The following is a 21,910-nucleotide window of genomic DNA, read 5'->3' on the forward strand; positions in this document are numbered from 1 at the left end:
AACAAATGTGAGCACGTCAATTCCGGCTGACATGACGTGGAGAAAAATTAAAAGCACCAACTAGAGGTTTGGAGAGGTATTGCATTTATTACAACACTTTGTTGCCATATTTATGCACATAGTTTCTAATGTTTTATTACATGCATTATTAAATATTAATGGTTATCTAGACAAGTGTTCATGAAGTCGACCTTTTGCTCCAGCTGAGCATCCAATGCAGCCTTGGGATGAAAACACAAAACACAAGTCAAATATCAATATTGCAGGATTTCCAACAAGACTACATTTGTTTATGTTACTTAAAAAAAATGATAATAAATTAACAAAAACTACCAGCTCTCGTTTAGCTTCCTCGATTTTCACACGTGCCAGAGCCGGACTCTGTACAGAAATGAATGGCACAAATGAAAACACATAAAACACATTTTTAACAATAATGCTCATTAACACAATTCTACAATTAAAAACATTCATATGAACTGTACTCACGGGGCTCAAGTCACTATACGGCTCTAGTTTCTTCTTCAAAGGTAGCATGTCCTCTTTCAGTACTGCAATTTTCTTAGTATAGCAAAGATTATAGAAAAGGGTGTAATTAATTTTTACCCTGCTTGTTATGTGTCGTTTTTTGCACTTATACAAATCTTAATGTTATTTAAAGGTGCACTCAGTCATTTGTTTTACTCCAAAGTAACTTTAAAACACATGTATATAAAGTCATAAGCACTCACATTTAGATGAAGACTATTTATGCCAGTAAACATATAAAAAGCAGTTTTATTCTACATGGAGAGGGTGCCTTCATGGGGGCAGCCATGTTAGGATCATGTGACCAGCCGAATCCTACTCGCTTGATTACAATAACCACCCTGTATTTGGACACTTTAACTCTGAAAAGTCATTATTTATGGCTGACTCTGAATAGAGAATTTTTACATTGGCGTTGGAAATGGACGTTAAAACTAAATGCATTTCAATGGTGCTGCATCCCTGCTTCTAGGTGTCAGTCTAGTTCCACGAAAACTTTAAAACCAAAAATGACTGATTGCATCTTTGAGCACATTAAAGAGACATTTACATCATAAGCGGCTTATTATACATTATGATAGGTGTACACAAAAGTCTCAGTGACAGATAGAATTAGCTTCTTTTAGTAATGCATTGTTGACCTGCATATATACAGCAGGTCAATTAATATTGATAGCTCACTCATAAATGAAAATTCTGTCATCATTCACTCAACCTCATGTTGTTCTAAACACGCATGACTGTCTTTCCATGAAACACAAAATGCAAGTGAATGGTGGCCAGATATTTGAAGCTCCAAAAAGCACATAAAGGTAGCATAAAAGTAATCCATAAGACTCCGGTGGTTTAATCCATGTCTTCAGAAGTGATATGATAGGTGTGGATAAGAATCGGATACATTTTTTTTTGTTTTGTTTTTTGGCGATTTACATTCTATTTTTTCCATCCCCCTTTCTCCATGCCCAATTCCCACTACTTAATAGGTCCTTGTGGTGGCGCGGTTACTCACCTCAATCCGGGTGACAAGTCTCAGTTGCCTCCACTTCTTAGACCATCAATCCGCGCATCTTATAACGAAACTCGTTGTGCATGACACCATGGAGACTCACAGCATGTGGAGGCTCATGCTACTCTCCGCGATCCACACACAACTCACCACACGCCCCATTGAGAGCGAAAACCACTAATCGTGACCACGATCGTTACCCCATGTGACTCTACCCTCCCTAGTAACCGGGCCAATTTGGCTGCTTAGGAATCCTGGCTGGAGTCACTCAGCACACCCTGGATTTGAACTTGTGACCCCAGGGGTGATAGTCTTCATTTACTCACCCTCATGCCATCCTAGATGTGCATGTCTTTCTTTCTACTGCAGAACATAAATGAAGATTTTTAGAAGAATATTTCAGATCTGTTGGTCCAAACTATGGAAGTGAATGGGTGCCAAAATGTTGATGCTCCAAAAAGAACATAAAGGTAGCAAAAAAGTAATTCACAAGACTCCAATAGTTAAATCCACGTCTTCAGAAGTAATATGATAGGTGTGGGTGAAAAACATATCAATATTTAAGTATTGTTTTTGCTAGAAATTCTTCTGCCTGCCCAGAAGGGGGTGGTGTGCATGAAGAATGTGAATCACCAAAAACACAAGAAGAAGAGTGTGAAAGTGAAAGTGGAGATTGGGTGCGTCTCAATCAGCTCCCTACGTCGTGAAACAGCATATCGTCAACACGAGTTCAGGCACTGGCAAGGGTGTTCATCAACTGAACATTGGGACACTTTTGACTCAATTACCCGCGACATGATAATGGGTTGGCGAATTCAAGTGCAGCTGTTATTAATCAACTCCATCATTCATTTTCCTTGAAGATAATCAAACGTACAGTAATTTTGAAATATAAATGACATTAAATAAAGAAATAAAAATATAATAATTTTCATAGTATGAAAAAAACCATTACAAACAACATCTCTTTTGATGAGAAAATAAGGCTTTGACACCATATACTCTTTATACTTGTGATCGTCTTATATCAACTTGAGAATTCAGAAGACATGACGACATTTCCGGTAAGGGAACATAGTGAGCAAAAGATGCTCCCTCATTTGTACGGTGCATTGTGGGATTTTTTTTGTGAGCGAACGCATCAGTACACTGGAACGACTTTGCTATCGACACAGCCCTTAATATGGCCGACTCCCGATCAGTGCCCTGACTACTGAACGAGGGAGATGATTAATATGCACCCATTGACTGAGCAGGGAGGAGAATTTATAATAAAAATTGACTAAAATATTGATCTGTTTCTCACCCACACCAATCATAAAGACATTGATTTAACCACTGGAGTCGTATGGATTACTTTTATGCTGACTTATGTTATTTTTGGAGCTTCAAAATTTTGGCACCCATTCATTTGCACTGTATGGACCAAAAATCTTAATTTGTGATCTGCTGAAGAAAGAAAGTCATTCACATCTGGGATGGCATGAGGGTGAGTAAATGATGAGAGAATTGTCATTTTTGTGTGAAATATTTATCACTTCTGAAGACATGGATTAAACCACTGGAGTCATATGGATTACTTTTATGCTGCGTTTATGTGCTTTTTAGAGCTCCAAAGTTTTGGACCCCATTAACTTGCCTCTTATGAACATACACATAAGATTCATACACATCTGGGATGGCATGAGGATGAGTAAATGCAGAGAGAATTTCTGTTTCTGGGTGAACTATCCCTTTAAGTACTTTGCCGTCAATCACACATGGATCCATTGTGTTGACATGTATGTGAGCCACTAAGAGCAGAATCTCCAAATTGTCCTGGCATGATTGCAGCATAAATCAGTGATCTGGTGAATAAGTCCTGTAAACTCTATGTTAATATATATTTACCTCTGACAACTGAAGAATGGCCTGATGGGTAAGAGAATCCTCCATATGCCGTGACTGCAACTTTTCCTGTCACAAAAACACAAATTGACTTTGTAAAGCTGGATGAAAGATATCACACCATAAATTCATGGCAGGAAAGAACTTTCCAAACCTGTGCCATCTTATTCCGGCAGGTGAGATCTCTGGATTTATTCTTCATGAAGTCCATATTAAGAAGTCTCTCCTCTGCTGTCGCTGCTTCCACCTGTTGTATATGTGTGATCTTCATCAAATCACTGAAAGACAAAATTTCACACCCAAATGTAAATTGTAGATATTTCTATGCAGTTATTCTCAGAAAATCATAAAGCCTACAAAAGAACCTGAGAACCTTAATTTCTAAACACATCCTCAAAATATCGCCCTGTAACAGACGAACAGCAAAATGAGATGCAGCGATTTTCGTGTTCCCTTACTCCTGGAGTTTCTTCCGAAGGACAACTGTGGCAGTCATCTTCTTCCTCGCAGCGGAGAGTTCCCGCTGCAATCTCCTGTTGGTTTTCTCCGCTTCCAGCACGTCATTGGTCAGTTTATTTATTGCTGGCATGAAGCTGTAGATGCAATTGACAGAAATTAATCACATATTCCACAATGCACAATTCAGACTTAGTTTGGGTCATTTAGCAAGACATGTACATGTTGTGTGTGTGTGTGTGTGTGTAATATATATATATATATGTGTGTGGGTGTGTGTGAGTGTGTGTGTGTATATGCATCTTTATAACATTAGAGACATGTTATTCTACCTCCCAAGAGATGTGTCTCTGAGTTTAAGCACCTCAGCAGTGCCCTCCAGCACCGACAGCAGGTCCACTGTGGGTTTGGAAACTCCTCCGGGTTGCAGACCTACTCCCTGGAGAAGAACTTCCTGGAGATGGGCACCTGTCATAAATAGACAAGGCACATATTTTGAAGAAAAACAAGCAAAACATTTCACAAATCCATAAGGTTAAAGTTAAATATGAGTGGAACATGTCCATCCTGTTGTCACCATCGCTGCTGTATTCTGCTGCTTTCTGCTCGTGGTCCTCGATGAGAAGTGTGATCTCTCTGCATCTCATCTCACTGCTCTCTGCCAGCTCGTGCAGTATCTCCACAGTGCGTGTGTTTACTTCAAACTCCGGTACCGGCTGCTGCCCGAACACCTTACTGAGCCATTGGGTCACCTGGAATTAAATGGTGCAAGCACGTGTTTAAAGATCCTACATTGCTATAACACATTGTTGATTGTACATTGATTCAGTATGCTAAGGGATCATAACATTTACATTTACATTTATGCATTTGGCAGACGCTTTTATCCAAAGCGACTTACAGTGCACTTATTACAGGGACAATCCCCCCCGGAGCAACCTGGAGTTAAGTGCCTTGCTCAAGGACACAATGGTGGTGGCTGTGGGGATCGAACCAACGACCTTCTGATTAACAGTTATGTGCTTTAGCCCACTACGCCAACCACCACTCATAAAGGCATGAAGCATACATTAAAGGAATATTTCGGGTTTAATTCAAGTTAAGCTCAATTGACAGCATTTGTGGCATAATGTTGATTACAAACATTATTATAAAGATATATCTAACTTTACTGCTTACATAATAAACATGTTTTAACAGAAGAATGAATGTAAGTGATTTTATAAAATTATAAGCTTCACATTTTTGCCTTTAACCCCTCCAAAAATTGGCCCCATTCACTTACATTGTAAGTGCCTCACCATAACCTTGCTTTTTTTTTTTTTTTTTTTAAGAAAAGGAGTGACGAGTCAAAATTATATCAACATTATGCCATAAATGCTGTCAATTGAGATCAACTAGAATGAATCCAGAATATTCCTTTAAGAACATAATGCACAAGACATATAAAATATGACAAAGCATACAACACATTAAAATCACACAAACAATGCATGCATTTGGGTCTATAAAGGTACATTGTACAGATAAACACTCCTATAATTCAAGAATTAATGCTGTATTGCCATTATATCCTGTTGTTTGTACATAAGCGGTATGTTAAAGGAGCATTCAAAACCATACATTAAGAACATGATGCACAAGACACTACATTAATGCACTAAATCCCACAATCAAAGCATGCATTTGAGTCTCTAAGGTACACAGTACTAATAAACACAACATGGAACAACAGTGTACTCAGCTGAGAACATAACTCTGTTTAATTCTACAAAGACAACAACTTACGATTTTACTTTTCTCACACATGTTTGTTGTAGCTGTGCGTCAGTTTCACTCCCGCCACTGAATTTGTTATTCTTTTTCCGGTGCCTCGAGGCGCTTGCTCTCATTGGCTGACCACATGTAAAACTGACCAATGACATTCGGGGACACTGAGGCACCGCCCAGATATAATGTACAACGCTTATTCCGTATCAGAAATAAAACGGTTTCGTTGATTGTGATAACTAAATAAACATAGTTTTAAAATAAACGGAGATAGAGGTCATGAATGAGGTGTACAATTATTCTCCTAAACCAAATTGATAAACACAACCTCTCTTATGCAGTGGGAACCAACATTACAAATTATTATAATACAAGTAATATAAGTTATAATCAGTGTTGGGTGTAATGCATTACTAAGTAATGAATTACTGTAATTAAATTACTTTTTAATTGAAAAAGGAAAGGATTAATTTTTCAGTAATTTAATTACATTTACTTCTGATGTAATTGTGTTAAATACTGTATATACTATAGAAAAATTCTTTATAAAACAATAGTTAATTTAAAATAGAAATTTAACATCTAACATTAAAATATATGGGGGGGGTTCTCCCCTTTTCTCCCCAATTTTGGAATGCCCATTTCCCAATGTGCTATAAATCCTCGTGGTGGCGTAGTGAGTGACTCGCCTCAATCCAGTTGGTGGAGGACAAATCTAAGTTGCCTCTGCGTCTGAGACCGTCAATCCGCACATCTTAACACATGGCTCGTTGAGCAGGTTACCGCTGTAACGTAGTGCATGTGGAGGCCCACGCTATTCTCCGCGACATCCACACACAACTCACCACCTGCCCCACCGAGAGCAAGAACCACATTATAGCGACCACGAGGAGGTTACCCCGTGTGACTATACCCTCCCTAGCAACTGGGCCAATTTGTTTGCTTAAGAGACCTGGCTGGAGTCACTCAGCACACCCTGGATTCAGTGTCAATACTCGCAGAGCTACCCAGGGCCCTCAAAATATATGTTTTCTAATTTAACGCTGACCCCTTAAATTCTTTATTTGAAAATGTATTTGAAAGAATTAAATTGTCTGTGGTGGTCATGAGTGGTGGTGGTGTAGTGGGCTAAAGCACATAACTGGTAATCAGAAGGTCGCTGGTTCGATCCCCACAGTCACCACCATTGTGTCCTTGAGCAAGGCACTTAACTCCAGGTTGCTCCGGGGATTTGTCCCTGTAATAAGTGCACCGTAAGTCGCTTTGGATAAAAGCGTCTGCCAAATGCATAAATGTAAATGTCTGTCCTTGTATTTTTCATCTGGTCGAGGTTAATCATCTAAGTAATTAGTAATAAGTAATGCAATTTCTTTTCAGGTAGAGTAATTACTACAGTAATCTAATAACACTAGAAAATGTAATTAGTACTTTATTACTTTTTTTAGAGTAACTTACCCAACGCTGCATATGTGTATATGTATTATATTGACTGACACTATTCTTTTATTATCTCGATATAAAAAGATGGCAGGGTTCTTGAATAATTTCGAAAGTTTAGTGCGCTGTGGGAAAACAGTAAATATATAAACAAAATTAAAATATAAGGATTACAACCAGTGTTGGATAAGTTACTCACAAAAGTAATTAATTACTAACTACTAATTACATATTTTACAGTGTAATTAGATTACTGCACTAATTACTCTGTCTGAAAAGTAACTGCATTACTTATTACAAATTACTTTCTAAATCCCTTATCAACCTCGACCCGATGAAAAATACAAGGATAGACATGAAATTGTCATTTTAATTCTTTCAAATAAATCATATAAAATCAAATAAATTATGTATGAACTGGCCAAAGAATTTAAGGGGGCAGCGTTAAATTAGAAAACATATTATTTAACATTAGACGTTAAATTTCTATTGTAAATTCACTATTTATTATATACAATTCATTGTTCTAAAGTCTATACAGTATTTAACACAATTACATCAGATATAACTGTAATTATGTTACTGTAAATTACTGAAAAATTAAGATGAATCCCTTATTTTACTTTTTATAATGAAAAAGTAATTTAATTACAGTAATTCATTACTTAGTAATGCATTACACCCAACACTGCACATATGGAACCAAAATAAAGACTTCAGCGTAAAGTTCTAATCTGTGTACACAAACGTTTACAAATATCTTTCCCTCCGTCTCGCGCAAGTATATCCGGGTCTCGCGCTGACCTTTCCTATATGAGCTGCTCGCGCGACCTCCATTTCCTTCATTCAAGCCGCAAGAGGACACACGCCCGAGCCCACTACACAAACGCCTCACAATCATGCTGTCTGTTCGCGTCGCGGCGGCTCTGACCCGCACCCTGCCCCGACGGGCCGCATACGTAAGTCGAATTTTCTGGAGTTTTAAACAAATGTAAGAGACGGAACCGGTGAATGTCAGCGCTTTTAAATGGTGCACCGCCATCTTGCAGTATGAAGGGCCTGAGTATATCTCGCGCACTACTGCATTATTTTACCTTTTTATGTCTCGCAGCAATGTTTTGCTCTAGGGAACCATTTAAAGGCGTTTAAATGGTAATATAAGACCAAAAAGGCTGCAGTTGCACGTTTTTTGTGAGGTTGTGTTCAATGAATGACATTCCCAATTGAAGGTCAGGAAATCCGTCTTTGGTTGTGACATGCTAGTTGTCAGTGGCTTTATAGTTCACTTAATAGGGTTTGTTGACGTTTCGTGCTTTATGTTTGATTGCATCGATATAGGAGTTCTTTTATGTTCCCTTTGCATGTGCTCTACGTGTACGAGGAGTTTAGATGGTGTCGTGACCGCATTATACAGTCTGTGGAAACCGATATATGGTCTTTATTGGTGCATTTCAAATGAAATGGATATTTACGGGTATTTATAATGGTTATTTTAAAGGCAGAATGGGTTTAGCTGCAATGACGTGGTCACGCATGAAGGTCAAGGGCTCGTATGCAACAAACATTGCTTCTTTGTATCACAAACTACATTCAAAGTGGTAATTTTATCTTATTAGATTTTAATTATCATCTTTGCAGGTTTCCAAAAATGTGGCTGCTGCATGCGTTGGAGCAAAGAATCTGCATACTGCCAGACCATTGCTGCAGAAGACAGGTCTGTGTTGCATTTCATAAGACAACATGAACCAATGTTTTGGAGTTGTCTTGCTTTTACCTTGTCATGCATGCTCAAAGGCTCTGCATGTACTTTTGTTTAGGCACAGCCGAGGTGTCCAGCATTCTTGAGGAGAAGATTCTTGGAGCTCATACTGGAGCAGATCTGGAGGAAACTGGCCGGGTGTTGTCCATTGGTGATGGTATCGCTCGTGTGTACGGGCTGAGGAATGTGCAGGCCGAAGAGATGGTGGAATTCTCCTCTGGTCTTAAGGTGAGTGAGCTGGGGTCAAGAGGTCACTGTGGAGCTTTCAAGGTGCACAACAGCTTTGGCCTTATCCTTGAAATGAGCATTACATCCTTGTGCTTTGATTTTTATGCCAGCATGAACTTTATTGGTTATATAATATCGTTGCAAGAATGCCAGATCTTATTTTGTAAGTAAAATTAGGCATCAAAACACTTTAGTAGGGATGTCAAGATACTGGTATCTGCTCTCATCCTGGACACATGTATTTGTACTCATGCTCGATACTCTATTCTATCTGACATGCAAATGTCATTATGTAAACATTTAGCACACAAATTGAAATCACGTTGTGTCCTGGTGTGACTTTAACCACAAAGGCTGGTATTTAATTGGATAAATATAAAGTTTGCATGCACTGCACGCTTCGAAGGGAATGTTGTGCCGACACCGGCTGCTCTTACCTTTTTTAGAGCTCTTTGCCTCATATGCAGAAAACACCATCACGAGCATCGCGCGCCATGTTTGTACAAAATTATTGCGTGCAGAGTGCTAATTCACTTTGTAGCGCGAGGCACATGCAGACTACATAATTAAATGGCAGCCTTCTGCGGTTTAATAATCACGGTCACCTAGCGACCTGTTACTTATCAGAAGCTACCATCAAAATGCACAGGATCAGGATGCCTTAAAATAAAATTTAAATGTAGAAGTATGATAGAAGTATATCACTACTGTGTAGTAATGTAATATTCACTGCAATGCTGTTGCTACTATTATAAAAGTAGTTGTATTATATATCTCACATCTGCACCTACGGCTTATCTTTCAGCTGTTCCTTAAAATACAATCAGGTGTTTATACAAGTTTGAATCAGTGTGTCTTCAGGCATTCCATTTTCATGTGACTCCGTCTTTCCCTATCCTGGTTAACTCTGCAGACTTTTGACATTCTTATTCTGTAGGGCATGTCTCTGAACTTGGAGCCTGATAATGTTGGTGTAGTGGTGTTCGGTAATGACAAACTGATCAAGGAGGGTGACATCGTCAAGAGAACAGGAGCTATCGTGGATGTGCCTGTCGGAGAGGAGCTGCTCGGCCGTGTTGTGGACGCTCTGGGAAATGCCATTGATGGCAAGGTCTGACCACCAATTGAATATGTTTTTTAGCTTTTATGTATCGTATCTGTTGCCAAAATATTAAACTTTTGCTTTTATGAAGACTTTCTGGTTCTTTTTAAAATTAGACTCTGGACAAAAGTATTTATTTTTTTCTTTTCATTTTCAAAACAGGGACCCCTGGGCTCCAAGGAGCGTAGGCGTGTGGGTCTGAAGGCCCCTGGCATTATTCCCCGTATCTCTGTGAGGGAGCCCATGCAGACTGGCATCAAAGCTGTGGACAGTCTGGTGCCCATTGGCCGTGGACAAAGAGAGTTGATCATTGGTGACCGACAGACTGGGTAAGTGACATGGGGATTCTGGTTTTGGTAGGAGCAGAGACTAGGTCACGTCAAACTAATTGGTGTTTGATTGTTAAAAATGGAGTGGTGGTGGCATAGTGGCTAAAGCAGAGGGCTGTTAATCAGAAGGTCCTTGGTTCGAACCACCACCATTGTGTCCTTGAGCAAGGCACTTAACTCTAGGTTGCTTTGGGGGGATTGTCCCTGTAATAAGTGCACTGTAAGTCGCTTTGTATAAAAAATCTGTGTTTGCAGTTTCAAACCCCAGAAAGGACAAATTGAAATGGCTGTAAACTTCAGTTACTATTGCAAAGTTTTTGGTTCTCTCTCTATATGTCCGTCCTGGTGTTGCAAAATGCTATTTGAGCACTGAATTGCAAGTCAGTTTGGTAGGAGCCTCTGCAATGATGTAAATGTAGTTTCATTGTGCCTCTAGCAAAACTGCCATTGCCATTGACACAATCATCAACCAGAAGCGCTTCAACGAGGGCACTGACGAGAAAAAGAAGCTGTACTGTATCTATGTGGCCATCGGTCAGAAGAGATCCACCGTGGCCCAGTTGGTCAAGAGGTTGACCGATACTGATGCTATGAAGTACACCATCGTGGTGTCCGCCACTGCATCTGATGCTGCTCCCCTGCAGTACCTGGCTCCTTACTCTGGCTGCTCCATGGGCGAGTACTTCAGAGACAACGGCAAACACGCCCTCATCATCTACGATGATTTATCCAAACAGGTGAGGACTTAACCAAGGGATCAGTGGATTATTTGGAATACATCATAACGCTTTGTAGTAGCAGTTGGGGATCAGCCGTCCAAGTGCTGAAAATTGAGAGTATGTGCCTCGAAGTAAACCCTTGCTGCTCTCTACAGGCTGTTGCCTACCGCCAGATGTCCCTGCTGCTGCGTCGTCCTCCTGGTCGTGAGGCCTACCCCGGTGATGTGTTCTACCTGCATTCTCGTCTGCTGGAGAGAGCAGCCAAGATGAACGACAACTTTGGTGGTGGATCCCTCACTGCCCTGCCCGTTATCGAGACCCAGGCTGGAGACGTGTCCGCTTACATTCCCACCAATGTCATCTCCATCACTGACGGACAGGTAAGCAGTTGTTCAGATGATAAATGTTGACTTTCCTTGTTTTGTTTAGCTTACACAATCCATGCTGACCTACTCGTATTCATGCAGATCTTCTTGGAGACAGAGTTGTTCTACAAGGGTATCCGTCCCGCTATTAACGTCGGTCTCTCGGTGTCCCGTGTTGGCTCTGCTGCCCAGACCAGGGCCATGAAACAGGTCAGTATATTTCCATTTATTTTTGTAACGTTTGAACGGGGGTTTTCTTTCACGGATTACTTGGTTGTTTGTTGACTGGATTCAGGATAAGGTTTAGGATAACTTTGGGCATAAATCTGGAATATCAATCAGAAATTGTTTATCCTAAAACCTATCCGGCTAACCATTGGTTGTCCAAGTGGCTGGCTTTGGCTGAGTTCAGGATAAGTTTTAGGAGAGATTTGGGTGCAATCTGGAAAATCAGTTTGGAATCACCAATCATTAAACTTAAGTTTGCCAAGCAAGCTGTTCAAAGAAGGGAGCCAATCTTTGGTTGCCAAGAGGAACAAACAGGAAAACTTCACCATGGCAAAAAATGTCCTTGTCTCTATTCGACAGGTGGCTGGTACCATGAAGCTGGAGCTGGCCCAGTACCGTGAGGTTGCCGCTTTTGCCCAGTTCGGTTCTGATCTGGATGCCGCCACCCAGCAACTGTTGAACAGAGGCGTGCGGCTCACAGAGCTCCTTAAGCAGGGCCAGTACTGTAAGTACACTGCTGCCCCCTATTGCATTGGAGGACATTCAATGTGTCTCATTCAGCCTTTTTGATACTCTCATAGTAACTCATTTTATTTGTGTAGGTCCCATGGCTATTGAGGAGCAGGTAGCAGTCATTTATGCAGGTGTGAGAGGACACTTGGACAAAATGGAGCCTAGCAAGATCACAAAATTCGAGAAAGCCTTCCTTCAACACGTCATCAGCCAGCACCAGGTTCTGCTCTCAGCCATCAGGTGACCTTTTCTTTGGATTCTTTTAAAGAGTTAGTTTACCATGTTTCGAACCTGTATGAACCTTGACCTCCATCACCATTCACTTTCATGACATCTTTTACTAATTGTTTTTCCATTCCATATATAGCAATTGGTCACAATTTTTGAACACTCCTGCATTGGTTATCCCTACCATTTGTTAGTTTGTAAATGTTTCACTCTTTTATTCTTTTTGTGTTTTAGGAATGATGGTAAGATTTCAGAGGCCTCCGATGTACAACTCAAAAAGATTGTTCTCGACTTCCTGTCCAGCTTTGAGTAGTTTGTGTCCTTTTATCGCTAATGTTTTGTCAATGTTCGCATAGTGCTCCAGCTTAAATTTATACAAACCCTAAAGAAAATATTCAAGTGGCACTTGACCTCAATGTACAGAAGTCTCCTAACAGAGAATAAAGTGATCCCAACTCCACCTTTGTGACTGCCTTTTATCTGTTGTATATAAATGTAACCAAATGTTCAATAAGGAATGCTGTTAAAGTCTAAAACGCATTTGTCAATTGATTTTGACACTGAATTAAATTGAACCAATAATTTATTTGCATTCTTGGCTGAGGTGCTTTGCACATTGGTTCTTCAAAATGTAGTATCCAAAATGCTAGTAGTAGCAAGTCCCAACATTCTGTAGCATTCTTGTGTAATCCAGCACACTGTCCACGCACCAAACGTGACTCCCCATTGCATATAAGATTAAAAACTTCCTTCTAATGGAAGATTTGATTAAATGTTTTTTGTTTGGTTTTGGCTGAATTTTGGGGTTATGTTCTTTAGCAAATTTCACTGTGGAATTAGCAAGATTTTAAAATCTGTAGTTGTAGAATAGTGCTTGGTGCTAGTGTTTAACAATTATTCATTTGGGAAATGGGAATTACTCTGGTAAAGCGAATTGAAGAGGTTATTTCAGGACCACGTTGTTACACACCATTTGCCACTAGGGGCACTTGAGCATTGTTTAATGCCCAACTGGATTTATTTTTACCAATGCTTTTAAAATCTGGTAAATCTACCTTTTGACATTTTGCTTCGAGCAATAAAATCAGAGCCTGTATTTTAAAACTTTATTATACAATTCGGGCGCATCTAAATACACTTTGAATATAAGTAACATGTAGGGTGTCAACAATGTTGTGAAATAAATACTTAACATCTATACAAACAGTCCTTAAGACCACAGCAACTCCATGCTGAGAATCACTTAAACAGGCAAAAATAACAAACAAAATGTGACTTGAGTAAACAAATGTGTCAAAGTGAGAAAAGTGGAGTGATTCTGTAAACGCATTTTTAAAAGACTGTGTTGAAGCTGCAGAACTTTGCTGTGATTGTGAACCATTTTTTTCATATTGTGTGTGATTTTGTGTGTGAAGTGACGTGTTGCAGTTAAAACAGCAAGTGGACATTTTAAGTGCACTAAACCAAGACCGAATAAATCTAGACTCAACTGAAGTTCTAGAATTAGTCTGGCTGAATGGAGTTGTTTCAGAAGGGTGTTCTGGAGTTCTCCATCCTCTCTATGGAGCACATGCTCTAGACCCAGTACTGTTTGGAAGTGATGGGGGGTGCGTGGTGTCTGTGTTTGGGGATGTGGTTTTGGGTGACATAACTTGGGTCATAGTAATCCCATTCCAGAGCGGACGCCCAGACAGAGCCCGGGAAACCATCACTGTCCATAGAAAGGATACGTAGAGACACACCTATATGAACAATTTAGAGAATTCATACAAAGAACAAGTCGTTTTGATAAGATTGCACAGTTTATGCATCCTCAGAAACATGATTTATATACTTCAAAGTGCTTACTTTAGAATCAAGCTAGGTTTACAAGCAAACCTGTGAAAGAGACTTTAAAGGGATAGTTCACCCAAAAATGAAAATTCTCATGACATCCCAGATGTTTGACTTTTTTTTTTTTTACTTCTGCAGAACATCTCAGCTCTGTAGGTCCATACAATGCAAGTGAATGGTGGCCAGAACATTGAAGGTCCAAAAAGCAAATAAAGGCAGCATAAAAGTAATCCATATGTCTACAGTTGTTTAATATATATCTTCAGAAGTGATGATACGTGTGGGTGAGAAACAGATAAATATTTAGTCATTTTTGACTATAAATCTCCACTTTCACATTCTTTGTGCATATCGCCACCTACTGGTGAGGGAGAAGAATTTATAGTTAAAACTTTTTTTTTTAATATCAATCTGTTTTTCACCCACATCTATCATATCTCTTCTGAAGATGTGGATTTAACCACGAGTCTTATGGATTACTTTTATGCTACCTTTATATGTACTTTAAGTTCTGGCCACCATTCACTTGCATTGTTTGGAGATATTCTTCAGAAATCTTTGTAATCAGTAGAAGAAAGTCATTCACATCTGGGATGGCATGAGGGTGAGTAAATGATGAGAACGGTTTCATTTTTGGGTGAACAATCCATTTAAAACTGTAAATCTTACCAGACTGAAAGCTACCCATAATTTAAAGTAGTTGGGTTATTCTCACAGAATTTGGTCACATTTAACCCTAAATCAATGTGTGTAAAAAAAAAAATGTGAATTTTCTTTTTACATTGTCCCGAGAATAATGTAACATTCTCATTACCTTAACACATCTGAGCATCTTTTACTTTGACGACATTCTAATTTCGATGGCTTTCTGATTGATTATTTATGGGATCAAATAGCTATATTTTACTGCAAATACAAGCACCATCCAGTCTGTGATCATCCTAACCTCTTCAACCACTCAAAAGTAGTCATATTAACAACATTTACCTCCAAATACAGCAATGACTTCAAACCCACTCACCTGCACTGGCACCAAAATCACTGTCCAGTCCTGGGCCTCCAGCAGAATGGTTTGATGACGGCACATAACAGGAGTTCTCTGGCCGGATGCTGCTGGCAGACTCACACACCATGTGGATCTTATCCAGTGAAGCACTCTCCAGATCCATAGTGCTGCTTCTACGCATGGAAGTCATTGGCACTGAGAACTGTAACCAGTGCAGTTAAACAAAACTGTCAAGTTACTCCCATGGGGCATGCTTTATAAAAAGATTAAACAGTGGTACTTTACTTCTATGGGCAGAAACATTTATTAAAAACATCTGTTACACTTGCAGTTAAAACTTTATAGAGTGCATACAGTGTTTATCCCTCTAGCTACCAGGTTTTCTAGTCAAGAATATAATATTCTAAGGGTTACACCAATGAACAAATCAAATTGTGGCTTTTCATAAAAACGTCAAAATGTTAATAGTGATGCCGCATGTACATATATACTCTGTCTCTGTGTGTGTGTGTGTGTGTGTGTATATATAAGATATTTTTTATTTTTTTTACTTCAAAAATAGTTCAGTGTCTGAAGTAGTCCTCTGTGTTGGTAAATTTGGTAACCCACATGTTTGTAACACCACATTACTTTGAATTTGTTTTTGAATATGCTATTAATAATTTAAAAAAAAAAAAAATTTCAGGACTTTCTCAACAAACTATATTAATGATTATTCTGCACTATGCATGCCAACACATCTTTTTTTTCTCTCAAGAATTTCAGCTTTTAGTGAGACTTTTTTTTTTTTTTTTTTACTGATGGTTACACCACATGCCATTTTTTTTATTTTATGTTACATTTCATTCATGTCGGATGTGATATTCCTAATTGATATCTCCGACCATAAATGCACTCCATTGCCGGATGCTCGGAAGATGAGGTTTAAGTAAACAAAACTGTAATGCGCAGCTTAGCAGTGATTTGACTGTCACCCAACTGATCAACAATCCTGCAGCCCTAGTGCTACATACTAAAAGATCTTATAGTGGAACACGTTTTGAACCCTGTTTTTCTCTGCTAAAGTTAGTTAAACACGCTTTAATATCATGTAATGTAGGAAGTTTGACTCATTCGTCGATATTATTTGAGAAATGTTCATGTTTATCACTTATTTTTACATCCTCCTGTGTGCCAACATGTTTGTGTGACGTCACACTTCAAGTGGCGTTCCATTGCACTTTAAATTCCTAGTAAGGAAGTTGGAAAATACGATATTCCGAGTTTAATGGGACGTAAGTTTCAAACTTATCAGTTTAAAACGTGTTAATTTAAATAAAATAAAAAAATAGGTTTAGAAGTTATTTTGTGTGTACTGAATTTTTTAATGTATGTTTACGTCATTGACCCATAACCATCTGATACTCACAGTAGTTCATACACGTTTCATGGGATTTGTTTGGACTTTGTTGCCAGCACAATTGTTAAATTCAAAGCATGAACCACTGACTGTGCTTTCAGATTTGCTGACAAAATATACCATGTAATCACGGCCTTACCCCGTTTGGAGTCACGCGCAGTGCAGGTGAATTCGGTGGCACAGTGTTAATTCGCTCCGTCTCCGAATCGCTGGACTGCAACAAAACCGGTGCGCTTTTCCTCCAGGAGCGCGAGTTTGCCAAGCGCAGTGACCCGCACCAGGGGTGCGTTGCCCCATCCGGGCGTAGAAACCTTCCGCGTTGCCCGGTGGCCCTTCTCTCGGCCGAGGAGGTCAGTGACGAAGTGACGGGTGGCACCAGCACCGGTTCCGACACAGAAACATAGTTGGTCTTTCTGTTTGGACCGAAAAGAGGCTCGTCGGAGAAGCGCGTGATTCTCTGTGTTGAGTGCACGAGCGAGATTTCGGACCCGCAGCGCCCTCTCTTCCTCCGGGTCAGCAGAAAGAGCTTGTAACCCACGAACAGGCAGTTGAGGAGCAGCAGCAGAACCACACAGGGAATCAGAACCAGGATCAACAGGGCCAAACTGGACACCGGGAGGCCCTCAGGGAAGTTTGTTGAGGGCACAGCCGATCCCAGCTGCGACATTTCATCACAGAGTAAATCGAAATAAAATTAGGTATAGTTTATTTTAATGTACCTGATATATTATCTATGATTAATAATGTTTTTATGTACAATAATATCTATAAAACGTCTAAAACGGACAGTCGACGGCTCAATCACAGGTGTGCTCCTCTGAGATTAATTAATTCTGACACTGACTTCGCGCTCTCACTGAAGTGCTCGAGCGTCAAGAGACTTCGGGCTTTTTCAACCGTTAAAATCGATAATTTGCATCAATTTAAAACACTGCAGTCTTACCTCTCAGATGAGAGTCCTTTTGGTGTGTTTACTCGTCTATTTCGTTTGTGAGTCTTCATAATCTTGATCAATATGTAACGTGGTCTTGTGGCGTTTCACAGGTTTTGGCAGTTGAGGACTTGCAGCTGAGGTAAAAATCATGGGTCGATTTAAGTGGCAAGATTATTCACGAAAAATGTATTTATTAATTAAATTTTTCACAATTAAGTTGAGAATTCTTTATAGAATAACTTTGTTATTGAACGTTTTTGCTGTTTGGACCAATCTAGTGATGTCCAGGTTTTGGCGGGAAGATGGCGCTAAAGAGTCATAGTAGTCCATAAATGTAAAGAAATATGGCATTTTAACGTAAAGGTCGGTTATTATAGGAATATTCCGAGTTTAGTACATGTTAAGTTCAATCGTCAGCATTTTTGGTATAATGTTGATTTCCACAAAAATTAACTTCGACCCATCCCTCATTTTCCATTAAAATATAAGAGAGCGGGCCTGGGTAGCTCAGCATGTATTGACACTGTAATCTACCACCCCTGGAGTCCTGAGTTTGAATCCAGGCCTCATAAGCAACCAAAATTGGTCTGGTTGCTAGGGAGGGTAGAGTCACATGTGGTAACCTCCTTGTGGTCTTAATGAGTGGTTCTCGCTCTCAGTGGGGGTGTGTGGTAAATAATGTGTGGATCGCAGAGAATAGCATGAGCCTCCACATGCAGTGAGTCTCCGGTGTGTCATGCACAATGAGCCACGTGATAAAATGCACAGATTAAATGTCTCAGAAGCGGAGGCAACTGAGACATGTCCTCCGCCATCTGGATTGAGGTGAGTAACCGCGCCACCACGAGGACCTACTAAGTAGTGGGATTTGGGCGTTCCAAATTGGGAGAAATGGGGGATAAAAATAAAAAAAACAAACGAGCAAACACAGAGGTATTGAGCCCATTTACATGCACACCAATATGATGATTACTCTCTAAAATCAGCTTATTTAAAAAGTCCGACAAGGCAAGTAATCCGTGTTTACATGACATTTGAAATAACCGTGTTTTTCTACACTTTTGATGTGCGAAGAGGCACGTGCGCTCTTTGGATAATGTTTTTAACGGCGGGGAACGTTTTTTACACTTCACGCGAAATCTGCGCAATGGCCAAAAATCTGCCCATGTCAATCGGGTTGATTCATTCATAAGCCGTTTATGGCCTTTACAAAGAAACGCGGTTTATTGCATTTGCATGACCGCACACATGCTTATTTAGCATAATCTTGCATGTAAACTTGCTCAGTGAGGCATTTACAATTGAAGTGAATGGGACCAATTATTTTTAGGGTTTAAAGGCAGAAATGTGAAGCTTATAATTTTATAAAAGCACACATTAATTCTTCTTTTAAAATATATGTATTTTTTTATCATTTTTGCAGTCGTTTTAGGGTTTGTTGACTACATCGTAATGGCAACGAAGTTGTAAAATTGCCTATAACTTAACACAGAAAAGGTAAGTGATTTTATCACACGGAAATCATGTTAACATATTGTTTGTGTGGCTATACTGTTGAAACAGTGAGTATTTTAACATTTACCGATTGGACCCATTGACCTCCATTGTAAGGCAATCACTGACACTGTAACCCAGATTTTTTCTTTTTTTAAAGAAAAGGAGGAGCAAGTCAAAATATTTTTTTGTGGTAATCAACATTATGCCACCAATGCTGATGATTGATCTGAACTTGTATTAAACCTGGAATATTTCCTTTAACAGTATATCTAAAATTCAGACCCTTTGGGCTATCATGAGATATTTCCTTTTCATCCAGAGAACATTGACGTTTATTTTTCTTGTGGAGTTTGTGAGTGTCCGAACTAACCTAGTATGATCAAAAAGTCATTATTTTACTTTAAGGTTTTGCCTTTTTTAGACTACTCTTTCTCCCGCCCAAGAAATTAATTTTACTGTCTGCCATTCACCTACGACCGACAGGAGGCAGTATAGACCATTTTACAATGTTAAGCCCTTTTGTTTCCATCTTCTGTCTGTGTATTACCATCACAAAGACATACATTTGTGTTTTATTTGAAATCACCACTAAGAAAGCACCTGCCATAACACAGACATGTCTAAAATGCCAATGCACACTTGATTTCCTCTAGCTTGGCCTTCAATCACTTACATGTACATACTGTATAATCATATCGCCGACACATTTATCAAAGTGCTTTTAAATGAGAGATAATTCAACAAGAAATGCCACTTGTTCTTCTGCTGGATGCAACTATAAAATGTATAGTTAATGTGAGAATATATAGGTAATATAGATATTACTGCTTAAAGATGGAATTTCCCTAAAAGAAGGCGGAATAAACAAACATTACACTTCAGATTTAGAACGGTGTATTTGAGTTTTTCTAAGAATCATCTAGGATCAAAATGCCATTTTTTGCACTAATCACTCTCACACTGCAAAAAAAAAAGGCCATTCTGACCCTGAATAATTGTTTGGCACTTGGAGCTGTGAGTATGATTCATGGGCCGCAGATATGGCTGTGACTGACACGAAACAATGTTCTTTCTCACCCAGACAGTTTGTACATTCACACATTGCCTGTGAAACGCAGTCTGTGGAGATTGAAAGGGCATCAGTACCAAATCCCTGCTTTAAAATGTCAAATTACTTAATGTTGTCACATAGGACATGGTGTCTTAATACCACCACTAAATAAAACGGATTTAAAAATGATTTTTCACAATTCTGACATTAATTCTCACAAGTGAGTTATAAAGTCCCAAAAATGAGATTTATAGGCTCATGCAAATTATAAAGTTGCAATTGTAAGTTTATTTATCAGCGTTGCAAGTTACTCACCTTTCAGCTAAAGCCACTTTTAAAAAAAAGCTAATTTATCAAATTCTTTGGTTGCAATATTCTGCATTTTACTTATTGAAATCACTGGAAAGGGATACTTTAAGCTTAATCACTTTAAAAAGCTTTAAATGCAATAAACAAATCAACTGAAAATGTATTCCTTGAACACCTGATAAAACTTTCTCACCTCTCAAGAGTTTGCATCCCTGATTTATATACTATATATAAAATAAAAATAAGAGCGGTAATTCTGATTTATATCTTACAATTGTGAGATAAAAAGTCAGAATTACCTCTCTTTTATATTTATTTAAATTATTTTTTTATTATTATTAAGTTGTGACTCGCATGATGTAAAATTTAATTTGTAACGTATTCCAATAGATTACTGAAAGTCAATAATGTAATCTAAATACTTTGGATTACTTCAGCACTGGCAGATTGTTTTTCACTTGTTTTCACTGTAAATAACAAGTGAAAAAAAATCCTGCTGGAAGATCCAACCAGAGTCCATTTTAAGCTTTCTAGCAGAGTCCATGATGCCATGGATCCGATAAAGATGTCCAGGACCTCTAGCATAAAAACAGTCCCACAACATTAAAGATCCACCACCATATTTATCCGTGGGCATTGGGTACTTTTCCATATGGCTACCTCTCTGTGTGCACCAAACCCATCTCTGGTGTTTCCTGCCAAAAAGCTCTACTTCTGTTTCATCTGCCCACAGAACCCGGTCCCATTTGAAGTTCCAGTATTGTCTGGCAAACTGAAGACGCTTGAGTTTGTTATTGGATAAGACCAGAGGCTTTTTTCTTCAAACCCTCCCAAACAACTTGTTGTGATGTAGGTGATGTCTGATTGTAGTTTTGGAGACTTTCTGACACCAACACCCAAATAATTTCTCCAGCTATGATCCTTGGAGAATTTTTGGCCAATCGAACCATCCACCTCACCATGCGTGGAGACAGTATAGACATGCATCCTCTTCTAGGACGATTCTTAACATCTCCAGTTGATTGGAACTTCTTACTTATTGCCCAGATGTTAGAAATTGGCATTTTCAATGCTTTAGCTATTTTCTTCTAGTCACTTCTCATTTTGTGAAGCTCAACAACCTTTTGCCGCATATCAGAACTATATCCTTTAGTCTAATTAGATTGATGAATAAGGGAATTTGGCCTGTCTTACCTCATATTTATACCCCTGTGAAACAGGAAGTCATGGCTGAACAACTTCATGTTCCTAGTCACCCAGGTGTACTAAACATGTAAAATATGAATGGGAATATACTTTAGATATATTTTATAATAATTGTGGCAT

The 21,910-nt window shown here is 39.1% G+C and overlaps 3 protein-coding genes across 3 annotated transcripts; 1 reads left to right on the top strand and 2 right to left on the bottom strand.

The window, feature by feature from the left end:
* Positions 1-87: 87 nt before the first annotated feature.
* LOC127627818 (HAUS augmin-like complex subunit 1) lies at positions 88-5,720 on the bottom strand. The gene is made up of 9 exons (XM_052104383.1): positions 5,666-5,720; positions 4,455-4,629; positions 4,210-4,345; positions 3,880-4,014; positions 3,576-3,699; positions 3,425-3,490; positions 490-561; positions 334-381; positions 88-221 (listed from the first exon to the last, which is right to left on the bottom strand). Exons 1-9 carry the CDS (start codon positions 5,684-5,686, stop codon positions 156-158), a joined length of 843 nt encoding a protein of 280 aa, XP_051960343.1. The 5' UTR covers positions 5,687-5,720; the 3' UTR covers positions 88-155.
* Positions 5,721-7,894: 2,174 nt separating this feature from the next.
* Positions 7,895-13,015, top strand: LOC127627812 (ATP synthase subunit alpha, mitochondrial). The gene is made up of 11 exons (XM_052104372.1): positions 7,895-8,043; positions 8,723-8,798; positions 8,902-9,071; positions 10,009-10,182; positions 10,336-10,502; positions 10,939-11,239; positions 11,377-11,601; positions 11,689-11,796; positions 12,175-12,319; positions 12,417-12,567; positions 12,790-13,015. The coding sequence occupies exons 1-11, from the start codon at positions 7,984-7,986 to the stop codon at positions 12,866-12,868; spliced, it is 1,656 nt and encodes a 551-aa protein (XP_051960332.1). The 5' UTR covers positions 7,895-7,983; the 3' UTR covers positions 12,869-13,015.
* A 544-nt stretch (positions 13,016-13,559) lies between these two features.
* On the bottom strand, positions 13,560-17,484 carry hwa (huluwa). Its single transcript, XM_052104382.1, has 3 exons — positions 16,933-17,484; positions 15,410-15,596; positions 13,560-14,297 (listed from the first exon to the last, which is right to left on the bottom strand). Exons 1-3 carry the CDS (start codon positions 17,458-17,460, stop codon positions 14,131-14,133), a joined length of 882 nt encoding a protein of 293 aa, XP_051960342.1. The 5' UTR covers positions 17,461-17,484; the 3' UTR covers positions 13,560-14,130.
* Positions 17,485-21,910: the final 4,426 nt, after the last annotated feature.

The sequence above is a fragment of the Xyrauchen texanus genome, chromosome 34, assembly GCF_025860055.1.
Source record: "Xyrauchen texanus isolate HMW12.3.18 chromosome 34, RBS_HiC_50CHRs, whole genome shotgun sequence".
Taxonomy (NCBI): domain Eukaryota; kingdom Metazoa; phylum Chordata; class Actinopteri; order Cypriniformes; family Catostomidae; genus Xyrauchen; species Xyrauchen texanus.